Source organism: Girardinichthys multiradiatus, chromosome 24 (genome assembly GCF_021462225.1).
Source record: "Girardinichthys multiradiatus isolate DD_20200921_A chromosome 24, DD_fGirMul_XY1, whole genome shotgun sequence".
Classification (NCBI taxonomy): domain Eukaryota; kingdom Metazoa; phylum Chordata; class Actinopteri; order Cyprinodontiformes; family Goodeidae; genus Girardinichthys; species Girardinichthys multiradiatus.
This window is the reverse complement of record NC_061816.1, coordinates 478,675-503,941: the sequence shown is the minus strand read 5'-3', so window position 1 is coordinate 503,941 and position 25,267 is coordinate 478,675. Positions and strand designations below refer to the sequence as shown.

Sequence of the window (25,267 nt, the reverse complement as noted above, 5' to 3'; positions counted from 1 at the left end):
CAGTCTTACCCATGATTGGGGTTTTGAGTGATGAACCAGGCTGGGAGTTTTAAAGGCCTCAGGAATCTTTTGCAGGTGTTTAGAGTTAACTCGTTGATTCAGATGATTAGGTTCATAGCTCGTTTAGAGACCCTTTTAATGATATGCTAATTTTGTGAGATAGGAATTTTGGGTTTTCATGAGCTGTATGCCAAAATCATCCGTATTAAGACAATAAAAGACCTGAAATATTTCAGTTAGTGTGCAATGAATCTAAAATATATGAATGTTAAATTTTCATCATGACATTATGGAAAATAATGAACTTTATCACAATATGCTAATATTTTGAGAAGGACCTGTGTATATATATATATATATATATATATATATAAATCATCAACAATGCAATCTCCTAAAGCTGTCTCCTGTGTTTAACTGATCTCTGCCTTATAATAACAGGCTCTTTGCATGAGTACAGTCAGGCTGCAGCTGACAGGTAAAGACATGATTAATGGTGAGGGAGCATCGCTCCAGCAGGACTGGGATACAGCATGTAGAAAAAGGACCTGCATCATATGACAGCCTCCATCATCCTCCATGTTCAACCGGACAGGAAATTCATTCTGGAACCGTGATCAGATATGGAGCTGTTCAAACTTTCAGGACTTTGGCCTTGGTGCAAGAAGGTCTGTCATCGGTGCACATCCTGTTTTACTTCTGGACTCTACCAGGAACCATCAGATCATTTAAAAAGTAATTTAGAGAAAACAGTCCAGATGTTTCTAATAGAGGTCTTTCATATCCGGCCTTTAGTTCTCTCTTTATGCTTTAGATTAACTGTAAATCAACCAACAGGATAATTGTAAGGTGGACATTAAACCTATTAAACCAGTGGTGTCGGACACATTGGTCTAGTTTTATAAGAATTTGCCCGACTACCTGGTCAGATATGTCATAAATATAAACATTTGTGTGCAGACATGTGACCCAATTAGAGATTTACTAATGGAAGTAAGTAGCTGCAGTTTCTCCTGGTTTTAACAGGAAAACAGTCGTGTTGGAAACAACTTTGAGTTTTACTCTCAATCCTACTAACCAGACTTGATAGATTTAAAGTAAAAATATAAAATAATCCTGTTTGGATACATTTTTAGCTTCCTGGGATGAAACAACAATAATAAAAACCCTTTTGTGAGAATGCTAGCATTCATGCTAGCATGCAGCTAGCTAAATGCTACTAGCTACATGGCTACAGCGTTAGCTCCTGTCTTGTGTTAGCATGCTAAGAAGAGAAGGCCTGATTTAAGGTTCAGTTTGAAGAAAAGGACCACGGTGAGAAAATAAATCTGCTAAAATGAGAAGAAATGAGACACTGTCCATATACGTTTTAAACATATATTTGTTCCGTGCCAAATGAAAGTGTAGAAGATCTGCCTCCAACATCTGATCTACACATTCAATGTGTTACTGTTGTACTTTAAGCATCAAACCCTAAAAGGTGTTTGAAAGCACTAAGAGTCAGGGCTTGCATGATGCCTGGTTTAGAGAATATCTGCAACATCATGCGCTAGTAGATCAGTAAAGTGACTGAAAGATTTAGTCGGGAAGTGAGAAAATAACCTCCACCTGTCTCATAAAGGACATAGAAACAGTTCAACAGGATGAACTTTGAACTCTGGGACCTCACTGCACTGATTGTTTTCTCACATTTACAGTTTTCTGTTTCCATGAGGCAGAAAGAACCACATCGTGGAGTGCTTCCTCCACACTGAGCACTGGGACTTTAGTTGGTTATACTGGTGAGCTGCCAGTTGACACACTGTGTGAATGTGAAGGACGACGGTATCTACTAGAACCTCCTTCCTTGTAGAACCTCGTGTAAACTCCTGCCTGTCGGCACTCATGAAGAAATGAAACCAAAGATAAATAACATCTCACAAGTGATGAAAATAGTAATCCAGGGAGCCAGCTTCCCATGATTCAACACAATAAAATATTTCTAACATGAGTTTGTTCCTGTTCTAACATCACCGTAGCGTTGGTGCTTGATAAATAGTAAAGAGGAGGCATGTCTGCTATAGTTGTACAAATGCTCTCTCCTTACAGTTCCCTGATGAGGACGTCCTGTACATGTTTTTACAGCACTGGGCAACAAGCTCGGGTCCGGCTGCTTTTAGCCCCCCTGCTCTCTCCCTTCCCCAGCTGAGGTCAACAAGTCCCTTCCCGAGTCCATCTACCATTTCCCAGGGATCGGCGTTCCACATTCATACCAGGAGGCGTAGTTGATGTGGGAATGTCCTCCTATCGGTCCAAAGTGGACAGGCTCCTGACGCAAAGCTCTGAAGAAACCTGAACCAGGAGGAGAAGACAGACTGAGCATCCAAGACGGCAGAGGTACAGATGTTTGACTTCTCTAAGTGGAGCAGCTTGTGGTGCAGAAGACCGACTGAATCATGCTCTAAACTTCTGACAGCTTGGTTTGGAACCCAATTCATATGATGGTTTCCAGCAGGAGTCTTAATTTGCCAAGACAGGATCAAAAGTTTTTAAAGGATTCAATGAATCCTGCTGGGAGTTCTGTTCGAGCAGCCTGTTTGCAGTGTATGGATGTCAAAGGAAGCTGTAGCAGAACCACCAAAAAAAGCAGAAATAACACCTGACCAGATTGTGCAGAACCTGTACTTCTACACAGAACCTTCATGTAAGTCTAATCAGCTGTGGTCAAAGTATTATGTTAGATCTGTACGTCCAAAGCGTTGGTTCTGTTGTGCTCCAGCAGATATTTTTGCTCAAACATCCTACATAAAATGGAGATGAGTGTCCTGGAATATGAAGCTCAATAGTTACCGTTTCTGGAGGGGAGCTGGTCCGCTCGGAGTTGCCCGCCTGTTCGTCCGTCCAGAAAAGAGTCCACAAACTGACAGTGGTCCTCTCCAAAGCCGCTCTGATCTCCAATGTTGTGGAATTTACCTTTAATCGGCAACATAAAGGGAGAAGGTCAAGACCAGAGCGCCTTCACCAGTAAATCTACTCCATCCATTTCACATCAGCACTCACCGTTGAGCGAGTCGCTCAGGTAGATCTTGTACCTGAGCGAGTTGCACAGTTGGACACCTACAAACTTGCGGTACCAGGTCCTCTTGACGTACTGCTTGCCATGGCAGTCAGAGTACGAGTCAGTCTTGAAAGGGAACTGAGTCCAGATGGCGTCTTTTCCTGCGCAGAAAAATAGGTTTGATCTCCATGTTTAGCTCAGATATTTGAAGACGGCGCTGCAGAGTGAATTTACCTGAGACGTTCTCGCTCACACGGGGATCCGCTGCACAAAGAGAAATATTTATTTACTCCACAACCACTGGACCCAGAAATAGATCTACTTCCACTAAACCCCAGGTGGAAATGATCATCAGAGCCAAACTCTGATGACACCGAAGGATTCTGTACTTTTTAATGAAGAATGTATTTGTTTAATCCATAACGACATATCTGAGCTGCTGTAAGGCGCAAGTAACCGAAGCAGTCTACAGGAAGTTCTTTATGGAACATTTGTCATTTGATGGATTGGATATTGGAAGGGCCCCAGGGAGGCGGTGGTTCAGATTCATCATGAATATGAATTTCTTGGAGCGATCAGTTCATTGAGTATTTATCTGAAGTTGATGGTCATACTAATTTGAGGTAACAGCAGCTGCCTGGAGACACGAACACTGATGGAAAGTTTACAGTTCCTAAACCGCAGAGCGGTTCTGGAGTTTCAGTCTGACAAGAGCTGCTTGGGTTTGGGTGTTGACATTGATGATGGGAGAGGACAGTTAAAAACAGGAACTGTACCAGACTCTGTGTTGAAGGACACCGGTTCACTCAGAGGACCTTCTCCCAGCTCGTTCTTCGGCTTCACCTTGAACTCGTAACTAAGGAAACCAGAGAGGGAAAGTTGCTTTAGAAATGGAAATATTTACCAGTTTTCACGATCAAAGCTCGGTCCAAGCAGAGGGCCAGATAAATCTCTCTCTGCTGGAGAAGTCTGAACCTCCCACAAGAACCTGCTGAGGAATAGGGTGGCCAAAAGCAAAGCAGGGGGCCTGGAATACCTGCTCTCAGGGTTGAGGTTCTCTACTGCAGTGTGAGTCCGGTTGGTGGTCAGGATGGAAACCCGTTCTCCATCAGGTCCTTTTGCAGTGGAGATGACCTCGTATTCTGCAGCAAAGACAACAGATTTTACCATGAGGATGACGAGATGGTCCTGAGAGATTCAGCATCCTCCCAGCTAATCACTGCGTACCAGTGGTGTGGTTGTCGGGTTTCTCCCAGTCCAGGATAATGAAGGAGGGACATCCCTCCACTGTCACCACAGTGAGGTTGGATGGTGGATTCTTTGGAGGAGACGTCACGTTCACCTCGCCAGGTTCATCTTCGGGGAAGTAGTTGAGGGAGGTGGTGATGGAGCAAGGTTCATCAGGCTTCTTACCAGTTTGGTAGACCACATGAGGCGCTGTGGGGAGGAGAGGGTACTGATTAGTCCAAACTGAACAGGACATGAAACTTTCCAGTTAGCTTTTTACTACAACTCAGTAATGAAGAACAAAAGAACTTCTACTTATTTCTGCTTACCCACGTAACGTTTCTTCCCCATCGCGTCAACGTCAGAGGTTGGCTGTGACTTGAAAAGGTCCGAATCCTCCCAGGATTCCTGTCGAGTCCCTGAAGAAAGAAATATGAAACATGATATGACATCAACGCCTGATAAGCTGCTCGAACAGAGCTCCTAACCGCTAACCTTCTGATCCTCTCGGATCTTTCACATCTTCGGGCCTTCCTCTGTGGTTCTCAGAAACAAGGATTCTCATGAAGAGGCCTGCATGATGTTCTGTGGACTTACCTGCTGTTGGTGCAGCAGTAGTTGTGGTTTGTCTCCGCTCCTGTTTGGTTGGCTTAGTCGTCACTGCTTGCAGTTTATACTTTAGGGTTTCCAGGTTTCCACTCTTCTCAGGGCGGTTCACCTTGTCTGAAGAAAACAATGTCCTAAAGGTTTCTGCCCCTAAACATGACTGGAAGATAAACAGCTGAGATGCTGAAGGTTTTACCAGTTTCTCCAGGCTTTCTCACGTCGTTTGGCCTGTTGTTGATAGCAGAACGAGGAGGAGATCCTGAAACCGACGACAAACAGGCTGTTTTACTCAGATTCTGTTTGAAAGCTGAACCATTTATGATTTTCAGTCCAAGAGCTGCCTTTTTCTGTTTGATGGAAACCATTGGGCCAGCGTCTATACTAGGATTACGATCGTCTGCTTTCATATGTTCTTGAAGTGGCACAGGGCAGAAATGTCTTCTGTTAATGAGATTCAGACCTGGTTTTGGCCCGTGGGAACAGTCTGTCTTCATAAAACTAAAAGTTAAACTTTAACAGACACTTTAGATCCGTTTTCTAGCCAGGTGCTCCTTGATGTCCTGGGAAAATGTGTATGTTCAACCAAGACAGAGCTCTGTTCTGACTAAATGCCAAATGGACCTGAAAACATGAAGAATCTGTCTACATCCACAGGGCTCTATATGTTTTGGATTGTGAAGTCCAGAACCTGCAGCCAATTACACCCCCCTTCCTCCATGTAGGACGAAGCCAAAAATTCCTCCCAATCAGGAAATTGACCCGCTTCCAAAACTAAGCAGCATAAATGCAAACGCTGCAACATGAAAGACGATGGAGTCTCACAACATTTCAGCTCGTAACCTGAAACAATGCAGAGGCATTCCTTCCAATCAGCTCCATGTAAATATGATGAGCTGCCTGTAGCACCATGAAGCGCCAGGTCTTCTGGTTTCTAGGAACTCCACTGCTTCTCTACTAAACCTCTGTTGTTCTTGGGCAGGAGTTAGAACCGGAGCCAGTAAAAGCTGGATCCAATAAATGCAGAAGAGATTTATACTGGACGGTTCCTGTGGAAACTGTTCTGTACCCACAGATGATTCCAGTGTGAGACGACGTGAAATAAATATCTGCATGTATTTTCTATTGTTTCACACACAATCAGTCCTGATTTATAAATAGTTGTTTCCACATTCAGTGGAAGGTGATCGATGCAAGCCATGCTGTCCTTTCTATCTGCATCATATCTACAGCAACATGTATGGAGGACCAACCCTGCCATACTTAACAATACATGGGCCGAAACATAGCTAGATAAAATATTAAAATATATTTATTCAGCATCAATTCATCAGATATAAATATATATTTCTAATTTTAACTTTAGCTATTGTAATCTATCTCTGCCTAAATAATAATGAGATATTCATGTTTCATATTTATTAATATGAAACATGAAAGAACAAATAAAACAGCAAGAAGTTTACTTGTATTAAATAAACAAAAGAAAACTAAAGTATAATTGAAAATTAGGGGTTTACATAAAAAAGAAGCATAATAGCAAAGAGATAAATTACAATAGTTAAAGATTAACAGCGATATAGATTTAAATCTCATCGACTGACAAATTATTGAAGAAATATCTTCTTTGTATTATTTTGCTGCATTTAACGGCACTCTAACTGATATATCCAGCTACTTTTTGGCCCAGTAATTATTTATTTATTTCTGCGTGTATTCTTCATTATGGCAGGACTGGTCCTCCACAGCCAGCGTGCTCAGACTCAAGCAGAAAGCATCAAAATGAACCCAGAAGGCTGAATGCAGGCACCAGGCTCACCGCCAGCTAACTAGAAGCAGTTTGAACGTCTGCGGCAAGGAAAAGTGCAAAGCCCTGCAGGGAGAGGTTCTTGAAAACACGTCAACTATCAGAGGAGCTCAAACCTTCCAAGAACAAAGTATTTTCCACAAGCTGTGCCGAACTGTCTTTGGCCGGAGCTTTGAAGCTGGCGGCCAGTCTTTCCCTTCCTGGTCCCTGTTGAGATTTGCCTCTTGATCCAAAACGGCACCTAACCATGCGGTGCTGGTGGAGCAGAGCGGCTGAAGCACGCAGCAAAGTTACAGGTGCAGACAGGCAGGATTCATGCTGTTACCAACCATGATGGCGCTCCTCAGCGACCACAGCCGGACGACCAAACACAGCAGGAATAGCAGGCTTCTTGTCCTCCGCCAATGACTTGTTGACTGCAGCAGGAAAGGAGCGCAACTGAAAGACGGCTCTGTCTGCAGCATTAATCTGTCACTACAGTGAAGCAGGATGTTCTAGAGCCCATGAGCAGAACACACGTCTACATCTTTCAACAAGTCCAGATCAATGGTTTGAATGCAAACAGAAAACACTTTTACGCCAACATGAACAGATCTCAGTGAAGCTGAACACCACACCCACCACCATCAGCACATGGAGCACACAGTGACAGAACCTGCTGCTGGTACTGAGCTGATGGAACATCTCAAATAATCAAGCACCATCCTCATCTTGATTATTTGAAGGACATACTGCCAGAAACATTGCTGGAAACCAGCAGAAGCTCGACGTCAAGTGGAAAACATGGGACAACAAACATGGACAGATCAGTCGCTGGACAGATGGATGGATGGATGATGGAGGACAGGATGAGGAGATGGACGTATTAATGGATGTGGACAAAAACAGCAACGTGAGCTGCCGTGTAGATGGAAATGCTGCAAAGCCAGTGAAGGGTTAATGACGACACACAGAAGGACAAACAAGGTCTGTTTACCCAGTCGAACTCTGGGCCATAAGGCCACTTTGGGCGGGGAAATGCCCCGGTGTGCAGGTCCATTTACTGTTGGGAGAGAGCTGAGTGTTAGGAGAAGAAGGAACGAGGTTCTGAAGACTGAACCCATCAAAAGAACAACCAACCAAGGCTTTTAGATGCCACTAAAAAGGGTTTTTCGGCTGCAGACCACATTTCTAATGCCTGCCGTTCATTTTAGTCACTTATACAACAAACCGACAGACATGAGATGGATGTGTGGAGACCACAAGGGAGGAGCTTTCCTTCACCTGCCAGAGCAACAGGGATCTACAGGGTCTTCCCCGGGAGCTACAACATGTTGTCTGCACTAGATGAACCTGAAACCTCAGCTGCTCTGGTCTGGTTTCAGATGTTCAACCAGCTCCCATGTGGTCCCATTTGGTACGTGTTTCACTTTAGCGGTTTGGAAATCAGAGACTTCTATTTGTTGGGTTTCAGGTCTGGATCGATGAGTCTGTGCAGAGATGCTGCGTGAATTGGACTGGTTGAAAACCCCCCAACCACATCTGAAGGAAATCTGACATGGAATAAAACATGGACGCCAAGTTTCCAGATGTTAAAATGTTCTTGTTCACAGAATCCTGCTCATGTCTGGTACCAGAACCGCATGGTCAACACTAATCTCTCATAGTAAAGAAGGTAGAGGAGGATGATTCCAACACGATGTTCTGTTTTCCAACAGGAAATCAGTCATCGTTGACAAATCCAACCTCATTTAGTCTGAACCAGGTCAGCATCAGAACATTGTTTGGTTATTCATCTGAGACGTTCAGCAGCCAATAACAGATCAGCACCAGAAAGATTAACTTCATGTAAGTCAGTAAACTTAGAAACACCACAGCAGGTTGACTGCTGGCTGCACAATGGCTGATGGGAAATCTGAGCTGATTGCAGTTTACGGCTCTGTTCATGTCTACAACTGGGAACGTTGGGTTCTTTACCTGTCAGACCACGGCTGTAATGGCGTCACAACGTTTACAGAACAGTCTAGATCAGATGTGGCCATGAAAATATCCTCTTTAGTTCTGACAAATAAAGCCTACGGGTAATAAACTGTTTGATTAAATCTATCTTCAGTGCAGAACAAATTCAGTCCAGGTCTCACCGGCCCACATGTTAATAGCTTCATGGTGGTCCTAATGCCACAGATCCAGAACTATAGAATATAATAACATGATAATCCTGTTCAGAGATAGGGGATTAGCTTCATGTTGATTAGAACTACCTAGACCTTCTTGGTAGATCTTTTGCTGAATTCATTTTAACTTCAGCAGTTGTAGGTTACCCCTGTAGACTGCTGAGGGTCAGACTTGTCTGTCATTGCAGTCTGGAATACCATGAATAGTAGAGTCAGAGAGTGCAAGACATTGTCCAATTCAGAGAGCAAAGTGCAAATAAAAGGTCAGTGGAGGATTACCCCCAAGTATCCCAGAGGTCGGGGAGGAGTTACTGGATCTAGAAGAAGAGTGGAGCTGTCTGAAGCCATTAGAGATGGGATAAAGAGGGTTCCTTGATGCATGCCTCATGGACACGGTGGAATCTGCTGGCCTGGAGGGTTTCATAGGCAGTGATGGGCTCACATTTCTGTTGCTGCCTTGACCTAAAACATGAAGAACAGTTGCAGTGTCTGGGTTACAGTTTGACGTGTTCCTTATCTGCGATGGAAAAACAGCGAGCTTGCAGCAGCCCTGAGCTATGACGTTAGTAATGGACCACCAGATGATGTTTAATTTGGGTAACAGACAGGTGAAGGATGGGATGATGATGACGACGAGTCTTTCAGCTCTAATATTCTTGAAACCACAGTCACTGAAGCTGCTGTTGAATGGTGACAAACAGCCATGACTGAAAGATAGTGTGAACATGCAGACACTGGATGAGATGGGTCTAAAGGGGAGATGTTGGGTTGGAACAGCCAGACCTGGGAATAAAAACAATTCACTGGAAGCTGAACAGGAAGAGCAGACAGACAGAGCAAGGCTGCCTCTAAATGCAAGACAGGAAGCAGGTGATGATGTCCAAATTACCCCAGGTGCTAGGTTTGGGCCGTTCATTGGCCATCACTGATCTCAGCAATGATGAGCCATCCTGAGAAGTGACAGCAGCTGTGAGGATAGAAAGAAAGTTGAACACTGCAAAAACCAAACATTCGCCTTGTAAGAGATGCTTCCCACCCTGTCAAAGTAAAACCACCAACAGTTCCAGTAACCAGAGGTCTTTGCATGGCTCTATTCTGAAATAAAAACCTTGGATGAAGCACGAAGGATACTTAGAGAGCTGAAGACAATGTTAAACCAAGGGGTTGTTAAACAGAAGGAAGTTAAAGGTGGAAATTACCCGCAGGATTAGGACGCTTCCCAGGTGCACTACTGGGGGCCTTAGGAGTCTGCCCGTGAAGCAAGTCACCGTTGGAGGGTGGGTTAGTTACAGAGGAGGCAGTGATGTTGGCTCGAGGGGCGGTGCTTGGCAGGATTTTGGGGAGGGTAGGATTCAGACGATCTGCAGGTCGGGTTCTGTTGATTCTAAGATTGTTTTCTTTTTCTGGGATAAAGAAGAGAGAGGTACAGTGATCATAGGAATCTGATCAATTGGACCCAAAGAGCTCATCCTTGTTCATAACCGAGCCTCCATCAGATACTTGTATTTAATTTATTCATAGTTTCCCTTTAGTTCTGAGAACCGAGCCCTTTTTGGTTTAAACTGAAACGTCTTTGCTTATTCAATCATCAGATTCTTTTAGCCATTTTAAGAAACATTAAAATAAATATCTGGTGCCTTTCAAAACAACTTTCTGGACATTTTTCTTTGGGTCCAATAGGAGCTTCTTCAAACTGCAGCTCAAATGTTCTGGTCCCAGTAATCATGTACCTCATAGAAACACCGAATGTTCAAAAGAAAATGTACTTTTGCAGAACGACTTGTGTTGTCTTTCTCCAGAGAGAAAGTCCAACCACGTCTGCATCTGAACTGGCTAGCATGCAGTCTCGTCATGCAGTCTTATGTATATAATGCAGCTAATAAGGAGAGACAGGAGGATGAAAGAAAGAGCTAGCAGGAGATGAAGCATTTTGGCCGTGGATTGCTATTTGTCCACAAGCAGATTTTAAGACCACTTGAAAAGAGATCCAGTGATAGGAACTCATATGTGCAGCAGCAGAACCAGAAGCCATATGAAGAATGGTTTACATTGCGAAGAGAATGGGTTCTGGTACTGAGCCTTGGGGAACCCCTTAAAAAAAGGTATCAACTGAGAACTATTTAGTTCTTGACCCACAACTCCAGCAGGTAGATGGAGAACTGAATTCTGCAGAAACTCTGCAGATATGCAGATGATCATCAGTTGATTTTGTATCTTGTGTCACCAAGTCTGTAATTATCTGGAAGTAAACAAACATTTTCTAATATATTTTACTGATCTTTTATATGAAAATAATCTGCTGATTTAGAAGAAAAACGTGGAAAGCCTGAAAAAGCAGGAAGGAAAGATGAAAAGTCAGTGGAAAGTCAAAGAAAGCTGTCGACTGATGGACGCTGGAGCATGACGGTGGTCACATGACCTGCAGGATGGCAGGGTGGGCGGGGTCATATCAACTTACTCTCACCCACCGACATAAATCAAGTTCGGACTTTCTGGCTGGGCTCAGTGCATGCTTTCATGCAGCCAATGGGAACAGACCCCGCCCCTGTCAGGTGAACTGCTGAAGCTGCATGAATGAATGAAGCTGATGGTTAAAGAACAAACAAGCATCTCTGTGGTTACCCGGCAACTCAGGAGGAGGTTTGGGCTTAGCAGAGCTGGGCAGAGGGATTGTTTCCTGCTGGTTCTCAGGGGACTCTGTGGGAAACAGAGCGCTCACTTTATAGATGAAGAAGAGTGGAAAAATCAGGAGTGGAAGTGGAAAAGTACCGGCCCTGTTTCAGAGAAGCAACCGCAGCTCAGGTTTGACTGATGAAGCCGTCAACATGTTCTCAAAATGTTTTCCTGCTTATTGTTTTTACATTTTTAAAAACGTAACATAGAATAGCAGCAAACATTGGACACAATCTAGCTGTGATTCTAATGAATTACATTCATTTTGGAGGATCACTTCCATCAGTCCACCTTCACTGAAAAGCTTCCCTGGTCCAGTGAAAAATGTCTGAGTGAAACAGAGGTATCAAGGAGGAGATAATCACCAAAGAAGGTCCGCGGCGATCCGGGTTTGGCCAGCTTATTGTAACCTATCCGGGACTGAGTTCTTGAATTGTTCAGAACTGCAACGAGTCAACAGTCATCATCACTTCTCATTTTAAAGCAAAGCACCAACCTATAATCACAACTGATTCATTCTGTTGGTTAAACCCTGATGAGGCAGCCTAAACAATGCGTTTTACTGGAAACCTTACCTGGAGAAGAAGGAAAGATGCCATGAAGTTTCTGCAACACAAAAGCAAAGGAAACAGGTGAAACAACTTGAAACTAAAGCCATGAACAAGTAGAACCACAGAGAAATCAGCATCTCTCCATCCCAAAGACTGCAGCATATTGAAGGTGGACGAATAACAGAACATCAGTCCAAAAGAACCCTGTTTTTTCTTCATGCTGTTACTGTGTTTAATATTTCACATCGACTACTGCAGGTTTATCTACAGAACCACTGAAATAATAAGCCAGCTGCCAGTCAGAGCATCTATATATGAAGCAGGTTACATACCACTGGGTTTGCCAGAGGCTTCGGAGGCTTGTAAGGTTTCTTAGCGTTTTCATCTGCAGATTCAGAAACGGCAGCGTCAGCTCATCAGAGATATACATTTATAAATAACTTTAGTAGACATGGGTTAACATTAGGAGATGAGATGAGATAAATAACTTATGACAGAATCTATCTCTGGGTATTTCTGTGGATGAAGGTCCAGAGAAGCAACTAGGTGCAGAATAGGTGTGGTTCTTACTGCCCATGTTGGTGCTGTGAATGACTGGTTTGCTCCAAATGCCACTGCGATCATCCTTGTTGGGGCGAACTCCAAACTCGTACTGCGTGTCGGGCTTCAGGTGATCAATCACGGTGTCACTGGTAGGACACGTCTGGTAGATCCAGTTCCTGTTCCTCTCCCTGTACCGAATGGTGTAGAACCTGAAGAAGACATAAGTCATAAAACAACTGGAGGGTGGATGACAATCCCATAGAATGAGTTGGAAGATTTTAAAGTCATGTTAGGGGTGCCTCAGGGTTTAATGCTTAGACCTTTAGGTTTTTAGTTCAAATGCTTGTAGAGAAGATTTATATGACCCATTCTTTCTGAATTATAAACCCATCTATTTATAAAAATATCTATAAAATGTTAATTTAAGTTTGTTTTTAATGGTCAAATTTTAGTAAAAAGCAGAATAAATTTCAGTTAACTGATAAAATATTGCGCATATATTTGTTCATGTTCGGCTAATGACAGAAAACTTCCTTGTTCCATCATCTCATTCAATAATGTTCTGTTTAGTAATTATTCATGGTGTTCCACCAGGCTGGATCCTAGGCCCCATCTTCATCCAACATGTTGAAACTGACCAATCAGCCAGAGATGGAAACCGGATCCGCTCCGACCGTTGATCAACAGATCAGACAATAGAGCATAAAAACAGCTTGTTCCTCCCTCTAGTGGCGACTGTTGTAATGTTACGTTTAAATGAGGAAGTAAAAAACACAAATGAGTTGGATGAGGCAATGAAAGCAATCCAATAAAAGTCCTTGGAGATCAGAAATTCAACCGATCAATGTCAATCTGAATGCTTCAATGCTGATCATTAGAAACACAATCAGAATCAACCAATTCAGGGATCTGCAGCTAAGACTATGAAGATATCTGGACCTACATCCAGGCCAGCAAAGGTTGGTGCATCTCTAAAAACATCTAACGTCGTCGAGTACACAACCCAAAAACCACGAGGATTTACATTTTGTTCAACGTGAGATCATGATTATTCCAGTTTTTCTTTTGCTCCTTCAACTGAAAAACTTTAGACTTTTAAAAGTGGAAAATTATTGAGACTCCACTGAGATGTTAGATGTTTGGCCCACAAACCGTTACATCAGTTAATACTTTCAGATGGTCTTTGTTCAGACTGAGGAGGTTTTTACCTGATGGAGAAAACTTCTAATCTTTGTTCAGCTCCTGCAGGTTTACTGGTTGTTTTCTTGTCAGCTTGATCAAGACCACATCACACATGGATGAGTTAACGATGGACCTTCTTCAACAGGTCTACCATTAAAAACGGTAGAAGATAAGGTCAGCTTGTAGGCTGAGGGTTTTTAAGATCCCACATTCTGGTGTTCTTCTAGGCAACACAGTTAGCTTCTGAAATGAGAACGTTTCTCTGAAGATAAACATGTCAACCAAACATTCAGAAACATCTGTATCACCAGAAGGATCTCATGAAGCTGCTGAATGGTCTAAAAGTAACGGAAAGTCTGGACCTCGTCAAAGTTTCACCGACTCCAGCCCTGGAGGTGTCGGGTTAACAAGACATTTGACAGTTAATCGCAAACACGCTCCAGCTTCCTTCAGCCGTGTGGTTTGTCTCTGGCCGTCTGCAGCCGTCATGACCTCAGCATGGAAACAAACGTGGTGTTCATCCTGGCCGGGCCTTGGATCTCCACTTTCTCTCCCTAAAGTTGTGTTTTTCAGAGTGGAGATCCAACATTAGTGAGCCAGCAGCCAAACGCTCTGCAGAAGGAGCTGACGTTAGCTTTAATAAGAGCATCGAAGGACTGCTGGGTCAACATTTCCATAGGCTTCTCCAACTAATTTGACAGGGAAGGAAAGATGTGTGCTGTGGGAGGGGGGGAGAAGGCCGCGTAAGATCACTCAACACAGTCGGACGATTCACACACAACGGCTGCAGTTTTCAAGGTCCTAATTCATCATCCAGATTGGACAGAGGCGCTTTGACAGTGTAGACAAAGAGGCCTTGGTGCTTCCTGACAGTTCCCTGGGACGTGACAGAGGTTCAGCTCCAAGGACCAGACAGGCTGGTTTCCACCCTCCTATGCTCATAGAGAAAGGTAACATAAGGACAATCACCCATCCTCCAGACACTCGTTCATGATGTTCTTTTCATAGGGCGTCTTCAGGTGGTTCCCCCAGGATAGCAGCACCGCCGTGGGGCTGATGGAGCCGATCACTAGGTGGAGCGGCTTCTCCAGGTTCACCTTACCTAAAGATAAACATCTGTGAGACTCCTTTAGACGTTAAAGACAGCTTGGACCTTCCAGGTACCCTACCTGTGCAGTGCTTCTTCACATTGTTGGCTGGAATTGGCTGGACGGCCACCAGGTACTTTGGTTCAGCATCTAAGACAAGATGAGGGCTGAAGTAAGTGTTTGGTGACAGGTGGAAATAAACAAATTCAGTTTATTCATTCAACAGCTTCAGCTTCACAACCACCTATAAATGTTCTGTTGGTTCTGGTTAGTATTAATACTCATCGTGTCCTCAGACTCTAAAATGAAACAGAATACAATCCATTCTTTGTGCAACCACCAGTAATGATGCAGAAAGTGGACATCAGAGCCTTTAATACTACAGTAAACAGTCCAGAAGATGAGTTCATGCAGACGTGTTGAAGCTGGAGCTCTGCCAGCCTGTTAGAAACATGAACAGGTTCTGTGGGGGCCCAGCAAGGCTGAACCATGTGAGGAATGCTGGACTCTGTCATGGAAAGCCGTGACAGTGATGATGTCATGGCGGCATGTCGCTGGCCTCACAGCCGGCACGAAGCAGCGCACAGATGGAAGTGATTACAGATACAGAGAAGGTTTCCATGCAGGAACACAAGGACAACGGCTGGAAAACGTGAGAACATTCACAGCTTCTGCTTTCTGCTCCCAAGCTTCTTGTCTTTCTGAGCGTTGAAGTTCTGCTGTCAGCTATCAGCATGGTCGACTGAACTACACCGTCCGTCACTCACAAAGAGCAGAAACGGAAAACATGTTATGGAGAAGCCATAGATCCAGTTCAGTGGTGGCATGTTCAGCTAAGAACTCATTCATAAAAAGCATTTCTTTCATGCAAGGTCCTGTTCTGTCATGATGGATTAACTGTGGTTTTCTCTGCTAACACTTGGAGGCCAGTTTGGACTCATCTCTCCCCACCTTTCACCAGTTGAATGACTGGAACACCTGGGACATCAGGCTTTGGACCTCCTGTCTGCAGACAGATGCCTACAGAGTGACTACCTGGCTCTTTCAACACCTCAGGCTACCTGTGTCCAGAGAGTTGGTGAGGAGGTGGAGTCAGGAAGCCAGGGAGGTTCTGCAGGACTGCTTTGACGCCACTGACTGGGATCTTGTTTGTTAACAAGCATATGCAGATACAGAATGAGGAGGAAGGCGCTCAACTGCAAAATGGCTGCAACGCATCAGAAAACGGAGACCAAGTCGGTTTGATAACATCACAGGGTGGTCTCTGGTCCCCAGACTCTGCTGTCCTGCATGTCTTTGGTCAGCTGAGGTGTTGCTCCAACAAACCTCATTTAGTTCCACCTCCCAGGAACAGGTCTGGAAGCTCCAACAGCACCGCGGGATGGAATTACTCTATTTCCTGCAGGCTGGACCAGCCTTTCCAAAGAAATCACCACTTTCTCTGATGATTAATCTGATTCATTAGTTCTGACAGGACCATGATGTTCAGTCCAAACAGCAGACTGCCAGCCGTCCAACCCATCAGTATGTATTTCTGTCTGGGTGTTAGCGATAGAAACGTTTCCGTCGGCAACCACAGATGAAACCATGAACACTGTTGGAACAGCAGCTCAGATATATTCATACGCGCTCCACACTGTGTTATAGCATTTAAATGATTCAGTTTATGTGACCCATCAATGTGAAACTAAGTAACCAGACCAACATCAGTCAGGTTCTTCACCTTCGAACCAGGAGGATGAAGTCCGCTCCTCTTCACTGAGCAAACAACCAAGAAGATTTCTGGATATTTCTCAGGAGCTCCATTTAGGATCTGCACCAAAGCTGCAGTGAATGATTCAAAGATGCATCTGCAGGTTCTCAACATAACCAACAATTGATTTTAAACGTAAAACAACCGAAAATATATTTAGTTAGACTTCAATCAAAGATGCGAACACTAACTCTGCTCTAAGCTAACAGGTTTTAAAAAGGACTAAACTGATTCAAAATCTAACGTTCAATAACAGTTTATTGGTCTTCAGGTGTTTAACGGACTAGTTCTGAAGAGTTTAGGAGGTGGAATTCACAAGTCTCAGAACCACCAGACCCATCAGGGTTCAGCACCAGAACACTAACAAAATGTGCACCCTACTGTGGTCCGAACCTCGGCGGTTGTCTCACTCACATACATCTGGACTTTTTCTCATGTGGTTCTCACACTGGTTCTCTAACTGGCAAGTGTCAGGTTCTGGTTCTGGTCACTGAATGACGGTTCTGGACTTTGGATTAGACATCCTGAGATTTTACTTTAAAAAAGTTACTAAGTGACATGAAACACACACGGGAGGCGACAAAGAACATTTATCAAAACCAAATATTTATAAGGTGATTTGTTCTGACTCAGTTGGGTTTTACTTCTCTGGTGATTTCTGACCCAACCCAGATGGAGCTCTCCTCCCAGCAGCTTGCTGAGCAGCGTGCTTCGTCGCGAGGGGCTGATCAACCAATCAGAGGTCGGCTGGGAGTAATGCAGGAGAAACACTTTCTTTAGGCTACAGACACTTGACCAAGTTCTAGAAATATCAGCACATGACCACTGAGGTCCAAATAACTCATATTGTCATGGAATCATTCCAGTAAATAAAAACATGATTTATCGTCTATATTGAGAGCATCTAATCACTGGTTTTGTGAAACTGTCCAGCATCAGCAAGACAAGAGAAGCTTCTACACGTCCTGGCAGGGATGCACTCAAACAGAGGATTCTGTGGGTGAAAGGTCAGATCAGAACCACATCTGCCAGGAGAAACGACCATTAATCAACCAGGACTGTGGCCCTGTATGCCCTGCTGGTGTGATCCTTTCCTCTCAGAGCAGAACATCTGTTGATTCTGAGTGACTCGATAGTTTCATCATCTCCATAGCAGGAATAGATGTTTGTGATGGGTCGTCCTCGCTCTGATGCCTGAAGGATCTATGATAAACCTCCTCCTATGAATCATCTCTGGAGGCCTGCCTGTTTAGATGAAGCATGGCTGGAGAGCAGCAGCTGCAGCTGATCTCTGAGTCCACCTGAACCAGCCACAAACTGCACCAGAACCAATAACTCAGACTATTCTGCTCTGATTTATGTTCCTGCTGAAGATGTTCTCAGCTGCTTTAACATGATGAATCCTCCTCCTTCAAAACACTCCTCTTCAATTTACTGCCTTTTGAAACATGACTACTTGGTTTTACACCATGAAAATCTACTGAAACCGTCTAGTTTCTCTAACACTGAAATCTAATAAAACCAGCACTTCACCTCAGAGGAAACACCAAAGTACTCCTGAATCTCCCTGAAGCCACATCTGGGTCTAATGTGGCAGAAAAACCCAGAAACCACGAGCAGCGTCAGATTTATTCAGTCAACACTGCGGTCGGCAGCGTCCTCCAGCTGCTGATGGATGGACCTCCTCTGAGGGCTGTAAAACCAGGAGGTTTAACCACCACAGAAAGTCTGCTTGGTGACCTCCTGATGGAAACGTCACACATGAGACACAGAAATGGTCCAAGAGATTCATCCAAATGACTTAAAACAATATCCCAAGCTTTGAACATCTCACAGAACTCCAGTTTCACTATGGAAGAGTAGCAAGAAGATAGCCAGAAGCCCTGCTTGGACTTGGCCACAAACCGTGTAGGGGACACAGCAAACTTGTGGAAGGATGAAACATTATGAGACTTGGCATCAAAGTAACACCAAACATCACCCTGAACACAACAACCAATGGTCAAACATGGTGGTGGCAGCACCATGCTGTGGGGCAGAGGAGCTGGACAGATTTGATGGGAAGATGGATGGAGTTAAATCCAGGAGTATTCTGGGAGAAATCCTGGTAGAAGCTGCAGAAGAATGGGGTGGAGGTTCACCTTCCCGCAGGACAGCCACCCTGAATATCCAACTTGAGATACAACAGATGGTTTAGATCAGAGCAGATTTAGGGCTTAGAGTGGCCTAGTCAAAACCCAGACATAAATCAAACTGAAAATTTGTGGCAGGACTTGAAAATGGATGTTCATTGACCTAAAACTGCAGCCAGAGGTGGTTCTCCACATTGCTGAGTCAGAGGTGAATAAAAATGCATGCCGCACTTTTCAGATTATTGGTTGTAAATATGTTGAAAAGCATAAATTATCTTCCGTCTGCTTCATGCTTGTTTTGTTCTGTCACACTAAATTAAATGTCACAGGAGCTACGCTACATTTTCTCTTTCCCTCTGGAGAGCATGTCCGAGAAGACCCAGTTTCTCCTGTCCTCAGTATTCTGGTCTGCAAGCCAGACCGTGGAGCCATGGTTCCTCCTACATGTGAACATGGAGTGATGAAAGACGACTCCAGCAGCTCTCAGTGTTCTCCTGCCGCGGTGGGATCCACATTCTTGGCCGAGCTTCAGAAAAGGGATCTGAACCACCTGCTCCTGAAAGCTTCTCAGGTTCTGGTTTCCCTAAAGGGTCTCTGCTCCTCCTCCCGCTCCCCGTTTTCCCACAGTCACTCAGACCTGAGTTCTGGACCCGCTGCCCTCCACATGTTTACTGCTCAGAACCACACAAATCACCATAAAGGATTTAAAACAGATGCAGCTGAATGTTTAGAGATGAAGCTGGTTTACTTTGAGGCCCAGCTGAAGCCCAAACACACAGAAACATCTTTTACAACACCTTCAGGCTCATTTCCAGAGAAATCCCTGGAATATCATCTCCGGTCACATGTGGTGTCCTTACCCAGCTCCGTCTCATACAGCTGTCCGTTCTCCGGCAGCTGGATGAACTGCTTGGAGAACATGCTCCTGCCGTATCCCAGGATGTAACCCTCCAGCTTCACATCCGGGCTCGGACGCACAAACTTCATGACGATGGTGTCGCCGGTGGCGTTGATCCGAACCTTCATGTTCTGACGGCGAACTGAGGAGAACAGAGAGAGGAAATAGAAACCTAAGAGGCTGGAAAGGGAAAGTGTTCAATGATCCACAAACTCCCACCAATCAGGACAAAGAACAAGCTGGAGATGCTTCTGAAGGTACGTCTGATGAGGTAGGTCACTCACCTGTAGGTGCATCTCAGTAAATTAGAAGATCATCACAGCATTTTCATTTCACTAAGTTAAAAAAGTGAAACGTGTATTTTTCTCAGGTAGAATTTATACATAGATGTTTTCCTACTGTCCGTGTATTCAGTCCACGTACTGAACAGTACATGGACCTAATCCTTGGTCAGGGCTCCATTTGCATGAAGCGGTGGCTCCTGAACGTCTGACTCCTCTCAAGGCTGCAGTTATTCCTGTTGCCTGTGCATCTTTTTCTATCACGGTTTTTTCTTCCACTCAACTTTCCATAAAGAAAGTAGGATACAGCCTTCTGTGGACAATCAGCTTCTTTTGCAGTGACCTTCATGCCTTGCCCTCCTTCTGGAGGACCTCAGTGACTCCCTGCTGGACGGCTGCCTGTCAGCAGACTTCCACATGGTCCTGTAGACCACAACATGGTCATCATAAGACAGTTCTGTATTGAAGGTGATGTTTGGTTTTTACTGCTCATATGAAATATTGTGATTTTCTGAGAAATTAATTTTAGGTCTGAGCCAGAAGGAACAGAAATATTTTAGTCTGGGTGGTCTGTTCACTTATTGGACTGAACAGGTCTTTAATCTTCTAAGTCTGTGGTAAGAGGTCCAAGCATGAAGGTAGGGTGGGACCAGCAGCAGACTGACAGGGCGTCTTTCTTCTGCACGGTTCAAACCCAGCATCACATTTCATCGGGTCGCTCCATAGAACCATGAAACTGAGCAGTCAAAGATCCAGTTCTGTGGTTCTGTGATTCTACATTTGGACCTCAGCTGATTCTTCTTTGAATCAGAACCTTGTTCTTATGAACATTCAGCTGGTTGCTTCTGTGTCACTTTCTCTCTGCTGAAGGCGTGAAACACCACAAAGCTTTTGGAAGCTGTCACCACAGAAACATCTGAAGCTCCTTCATGTGGCTTCATCTGCTCCCAGTCTGCAGGGCGTCTGGGTGGAGGAGCAGATCCTGATGTTCCCACATGCCTTTAATGGGACAATAACAGAACCATTTGGGTCCAGACTGTTTTTACAGGGTTTAATCCTGGAGGAAAAACAAGTAAAACTCCTTTATTGAGATGTTTGCTATAAAGGTTTGTTCATCAGGACTTTGGAGGACCTCTACAGCTGTTACAGATGTTTTTAATGTCCTACATGGTGACAGAAATGCCTGAAGCCTTTATCGGAGCTTCTGACGTGTCTCCATCAGAGGTTAGGAATCATTAAACAGACCCAGGATAAACTGTGAAGGTCCAACTGGACTTGATATGATGTCAGACTGATCCATTCCTGAGTTCTGTTGCTTTAAGAGATTCGATTAGAGCTCAGCTGCAGTGAGACCGCCAGATGTTCTCAGACAGGAACAGCATGTTCTCCTCTGTTCTGTCTCAGCCAGGTTCTCAGTGTGGGACAAGCAGCTCGTTTCTGATGTGGACCATCAGGATTTCTGGTAGAAACATACAGAAACTACAGTATGTTCAGAACATCGCTGCCAGGATCCTGGTGTACATAAACATGAACACTTCACCTCCGTTCTCCAGCTTCCCATCTCAGCCAGGACCACCTTCCACTGTCTGCACGGCAATGCTCCATCTTACCTAACTGACCTCCTCACTCTTCACTGTGCCTCACGTGCTCTCCGCTCCTCCAACGCCCACCTTCTTCTCATTCCCAGAACTCACTCTGGCACCATAGGAGACCCTGGGCTGAAAACCTGCTCCAGCACACCTGAACGCTGCAGGACCGCGGCTCCCAGGACTAGAGACCCCAGTTCTGGAAGCTGCTGAGGGAGGTTCCAACAGCAAGTGAATGAGGACCTGCAAGCCGCTAGATCAGGAGGTGGTCTTATGGTCTAAGTTCTACATAATTCCAGAAATGTTGTTGGAAAAGATCACTAACAGAAGGTTCCTGAAACTACAGTAAAATCTTAAAATGGCCCCAAAGTTCCAGACCAGGCTGCTGATGACACCAGATAAAGAACATGCAAAGAACCCAAACCCTTGGAGGAACTACAAACACATCCTGTCGAAACAAGGAGGAAAGCGCCCCCTGCAGGTCACAACAGGACAATCCAGGAAACAACAGAATTTTACATTTTAAACAAAATGAAAACAGAAATAATCACAGAGCCAAACAGCTGTAGTGCCACCTATAGGTTTCACTCTGTAACTGTTAAATATTTAATTAAATCTTCACTACCTTGCTGTAAATGTTAAGCTTTAAATAAAAACTGAACTCAAAATTTAACATTCTCTATAAGCCTGCAGCGCCCCCTAAAGTTCCACTTTTAAATTATTTGCTTCAACTTTTAAAAAGTGGCTTGTTTTCTGACCAAATGCTAGAAATCTAGAAGTTCTCTAAATGTTAAGAGCGCCCCCTCTGGTCAAGTGGTGCAGCTTTGCCCTGAAAAAACAACCAAAACTAAAAATTAGAAGCAAAAAATGAGGAAATATTATATCCAATCAGAGCTCAGGTCAGGGCTGGGCTCTACATGCAGCGGTGGTCTGTGAAGCCTCATGAGATAACCTCACATCACATCATCTGCATACAGAGAAACCAAAGCTCTGCTTTCACTGGACGCCTCTCTGACCATGAAGGTTCCTCAGGGAGAACGCAGGTCGTCTTATGCAGCACAAGAAAGCTCAGTAAGGAACACATCTGTAGGAACACCACACCTGGCTGATGGCACCAACAGGAGAGGATCTAACCAGATCCAGAACCAGATCCAGTTTAACTTTTAAAATGTTTTCCTGCCGACCAACAACAGAATAATAGAACTTCTGCAGAAACCAGCAGCTGATTTCATCTAAATACTGAAGATTCAAAGTCTGGAGACAGATCCAGCCCAGAAGAACCCAGCACGATGCTGCACTGGAATCTAAAACCAGTCGGAACCCAGCAGTGTCTGGAGTTCAGCACAGATCTGGTCCAAAGACCGAGATCCGTCACCATTAAGACACTAAAATGATCAAAGATCCAAATCCTTCCAGCACTTCCAGTCTTTCCTGCTCCTTCCTTTTATTCTGTATTTCAATCAACTCTACTTTACTTTTATTTTCAGATTTACGTGTCTGCTTTAAGGAAGCATAGAGCTGCCCCCCAGGTCAAAGGAAACAGATCTATACGTCTGGGTGGCAGCTCTATGCTTCCCTACTTTAGGACGCTTTCCTCCAGATTCTGATCAGGTTTTATGTTTTCTTCTTCCAGTTTTATTTTCTGTTGCACATGCTGCGGTCCGCCCTTCCTAACCCAGAAGGTAAATATTGACCTCCATCTTTATCTTTAAGTTTAAAAATGTACTTGAGTCTGAAACTGTTCACTCAGGTTCTACCACCTCTAGCAGAACCGACTCTTAGTTTTTCCAGAACTAAGCCTGCATTCTCCAGCCTACTTCCTCTGTAGTTTTCACATCAGCTCCATGAAAGGTGGAGAAATGTCAGCTTGCTGCACTTGCCTCTGATCCTCTGTGCCGGGGTGCCGCTGAGGAGAACCGTCCCTCCGATCAGCAGCAGCAGGAGGACTCTGAGGAGGAGAGCGATGCACGCCATGACCTCTGGAAGCTTCCAGGAGACACAGATGATGATCAGGAGGATGAGGATGGCGAGGTTGAGGAGCGACCTGGAGCTGGACAACTTCACTAAGCGTCTATCTGAGCAGTCGTCTTAGGACTTGTTCAGCTGTGGGACGTCCTCGCTGTGGAGAGGGGCTCCACTCTGTCGTCTCCATCTATAGGCCGGGCAGGAGGGCGTGGCCTGAGCCACAGCCAGCTCCGTCCTGTCTCACTGCCACCTCCCTCCCTCCATCTGCAGAGCGCTGGACCTCTGGATTGTGCACCACTCCTCCTCCTGCTTTTTGTTCCCTCTTTTCTTTCTTCTTCTGCAGCTTTGAGATGGTTTTTGTTCTGCAGGACACTTTGTTCTGTTCTGCTCTCAGACTGAGGGGTCTCCAAACAGAAACCACGTGGTCACCTTCAGTAGATGTTGTCTGATTGAAGCAGTTTCTAGATATCTGTGCATCTTTTAAAGGATGAAATGTTCCAATCCATGTGATGTTCTTCATATATTTTATCATCCTTTGGTATTTCTTCTTCTTTTCATGGTTGCTTTGCATCTTTTTGTTTGTATTTTACATATTTGTGTGAATGTTTTACACCTTTTAGTGTTGTTACCATCTCTCTGTGGTTGTTTTCCATCTTTTTATTCTCAATAAAAATGTTTTGCATGTTTCTTTTACTGTTTTGCATCTATCTGTGACTGCTTTTTGATATCATATGCTTGTTCTGCATGTTGGTGAGGGCGCTTTGCAGCATGCTGGGTGTCTTGCATCTATCTGTGACACTTTGTGTGGTCTGGCTTCTTCCAGGGCTTGCTGTGCCTCTCTGGGTGATCCTGTGCATGTTTTGGGTTTTTTCTGCTCTTGTGTTTACCTCTTTGAACTCAGTGACCACTAAAAAAATATTAATTATCTTCATAAACAGTGGCTTTGAACCGGGGCCCCTGGCTCCTCGGGCCCCTGATCCATCAGACTTTAGCGTCACCGATGAACTCACGGTGCACAGAGAGCACATGGGAACAAGGTGTGATGGAATTCACATGGCCGTATTTATTGAATTAATCGTCTCATTATGACCACCTGTTGTAACTGAATCCCTCCATTCATGTTGCAGTTTGAGAGTTTTGGCTCCAGCAGCAGCAGCTGGACGTGTTCTGGTGGAGCTGTGAGGTTTGGACCAACAGGAATGACAGGAATGTAATCTCCTCAGCTGAGGGTGTTAATGATTTCACACAAAGAACGCCACAAATGAAGCAGAGCATGCTGGGAACATCACAAAACGTCTGTTTGCTTCACACGTGCAGCCTGGGAAAAGCCAGAACCGCTGACATGTTTTCTCCGAGCTGGAGAAACTTGGAACCTGAAGACCTGGAAGAAGGATGATGATGATGATGTTGAGGCGGAGAGGGCCTGAGGGGAACAGTCAGAGAGTTTGGCTCGGGATTCTGGGTTTGTGGATCCAACACGTGCCGTCACATGCGACAGGAAGGAGGGAGGCAGAGTGAAGCAGCTAGATGCCAAACAGCAGCTGAAGCAGAACAAGGACTCATGTTTTAACAACACAAGAAGTTTGGATCAGACGTCTGCAGAGAAAATGATGATAGATGAGCTTAATGGAAGAAAAATGTCAATAAAAACAGACGTTAAAAAAAAGGAAAAGTCTAGATCAGCCAGAACCGTCCAGACAACAATAACTCTGAGAAACGCTGCGTTATTTCAGCAGGTTTACTTCTGTTAGAGGAGCAACATCCTGCCACCTGTGGCCAAACACAGTA

The 25,267-nt window shown here is 44.5% G+C and overlaps 1 protein-coding gene and 1 long non-coding RNA gene across 14 annotated transcripts; one reads left to right on the top strand and one right to left on the bottom strand.

Moving 5' to 3' along the window:
• Positions 1-284: 284 nt before the first annotated feature.
• Positions 285-23,681, bottom strand: LOC124861897 (target of Nesh-SH3-like). Of its 13 annotated transcripts, XM_047355853.1 has the most exons (24): positions 23,395-23,681; positions 19,610-19,789; positions 14,946-15,014; positions 14,746-14,878; positions 12,622-12,803; positions 12,384-12,436; positions 12,076-12,106; positions 11,866-11,943; positions 11,450-11,524; positions 10,027-10,230; positions 9,717-9,794; positions 9,107-9,289; positions 7,651-7,716; positions 7,004-7,090; positions 5,067-5,129; positions 4,862-4,987; positions 4,594-4,683; positions 4,265-4,474; positions 4,074-4,179; positions 3,814-3,893; positions 3,272-3,301; positions 3,040-3,198; positions 2,830-2,952; positions 285-2,331 (listed from the first exon to the last, which is right to left on the bottom strand). In XM_047355853.1, exons 1-24 carry the CDS (start codon positions 23,486-23,488, stop codon positions 2,216-2,218), a joined length of 2,616 nt encoding a protein of 871 aa, XP_047211809.1. In that variant the 5' UTR covers positions 23,489-23,681; the 3' UTR covers positions 285-2,215. The 13 variants fall into 13 exon arrangements, with proteins under 13 accessions (XP_047211809.1, XP_047211811.1, XP_047211810.1 ...); XM_047355855.1 differs by lacking the exon at positions 7,004-7,090 and having other exon boundaries at positions 23,395-23,680; XM_047355854.1 differs by lacking the exon at positions 11,450-11,524 and having other exon boundaries at positions 23,395-23,680.
• LOC124861900 lies at positions 23,152-25,265 on the top strand. Its single transcript, XR_007036789.1, has 3 exons — positions 23,152-23,196; positions 24,418-24,516; positions 24,607-25,265. It is a non-coding gene; the product is annotated as an uncharacterized LOC124861900 (long non-coding RNA).
• The last annotated feature ends 2 nt before the right edge of the window (positions 25,266-25,267 follow it).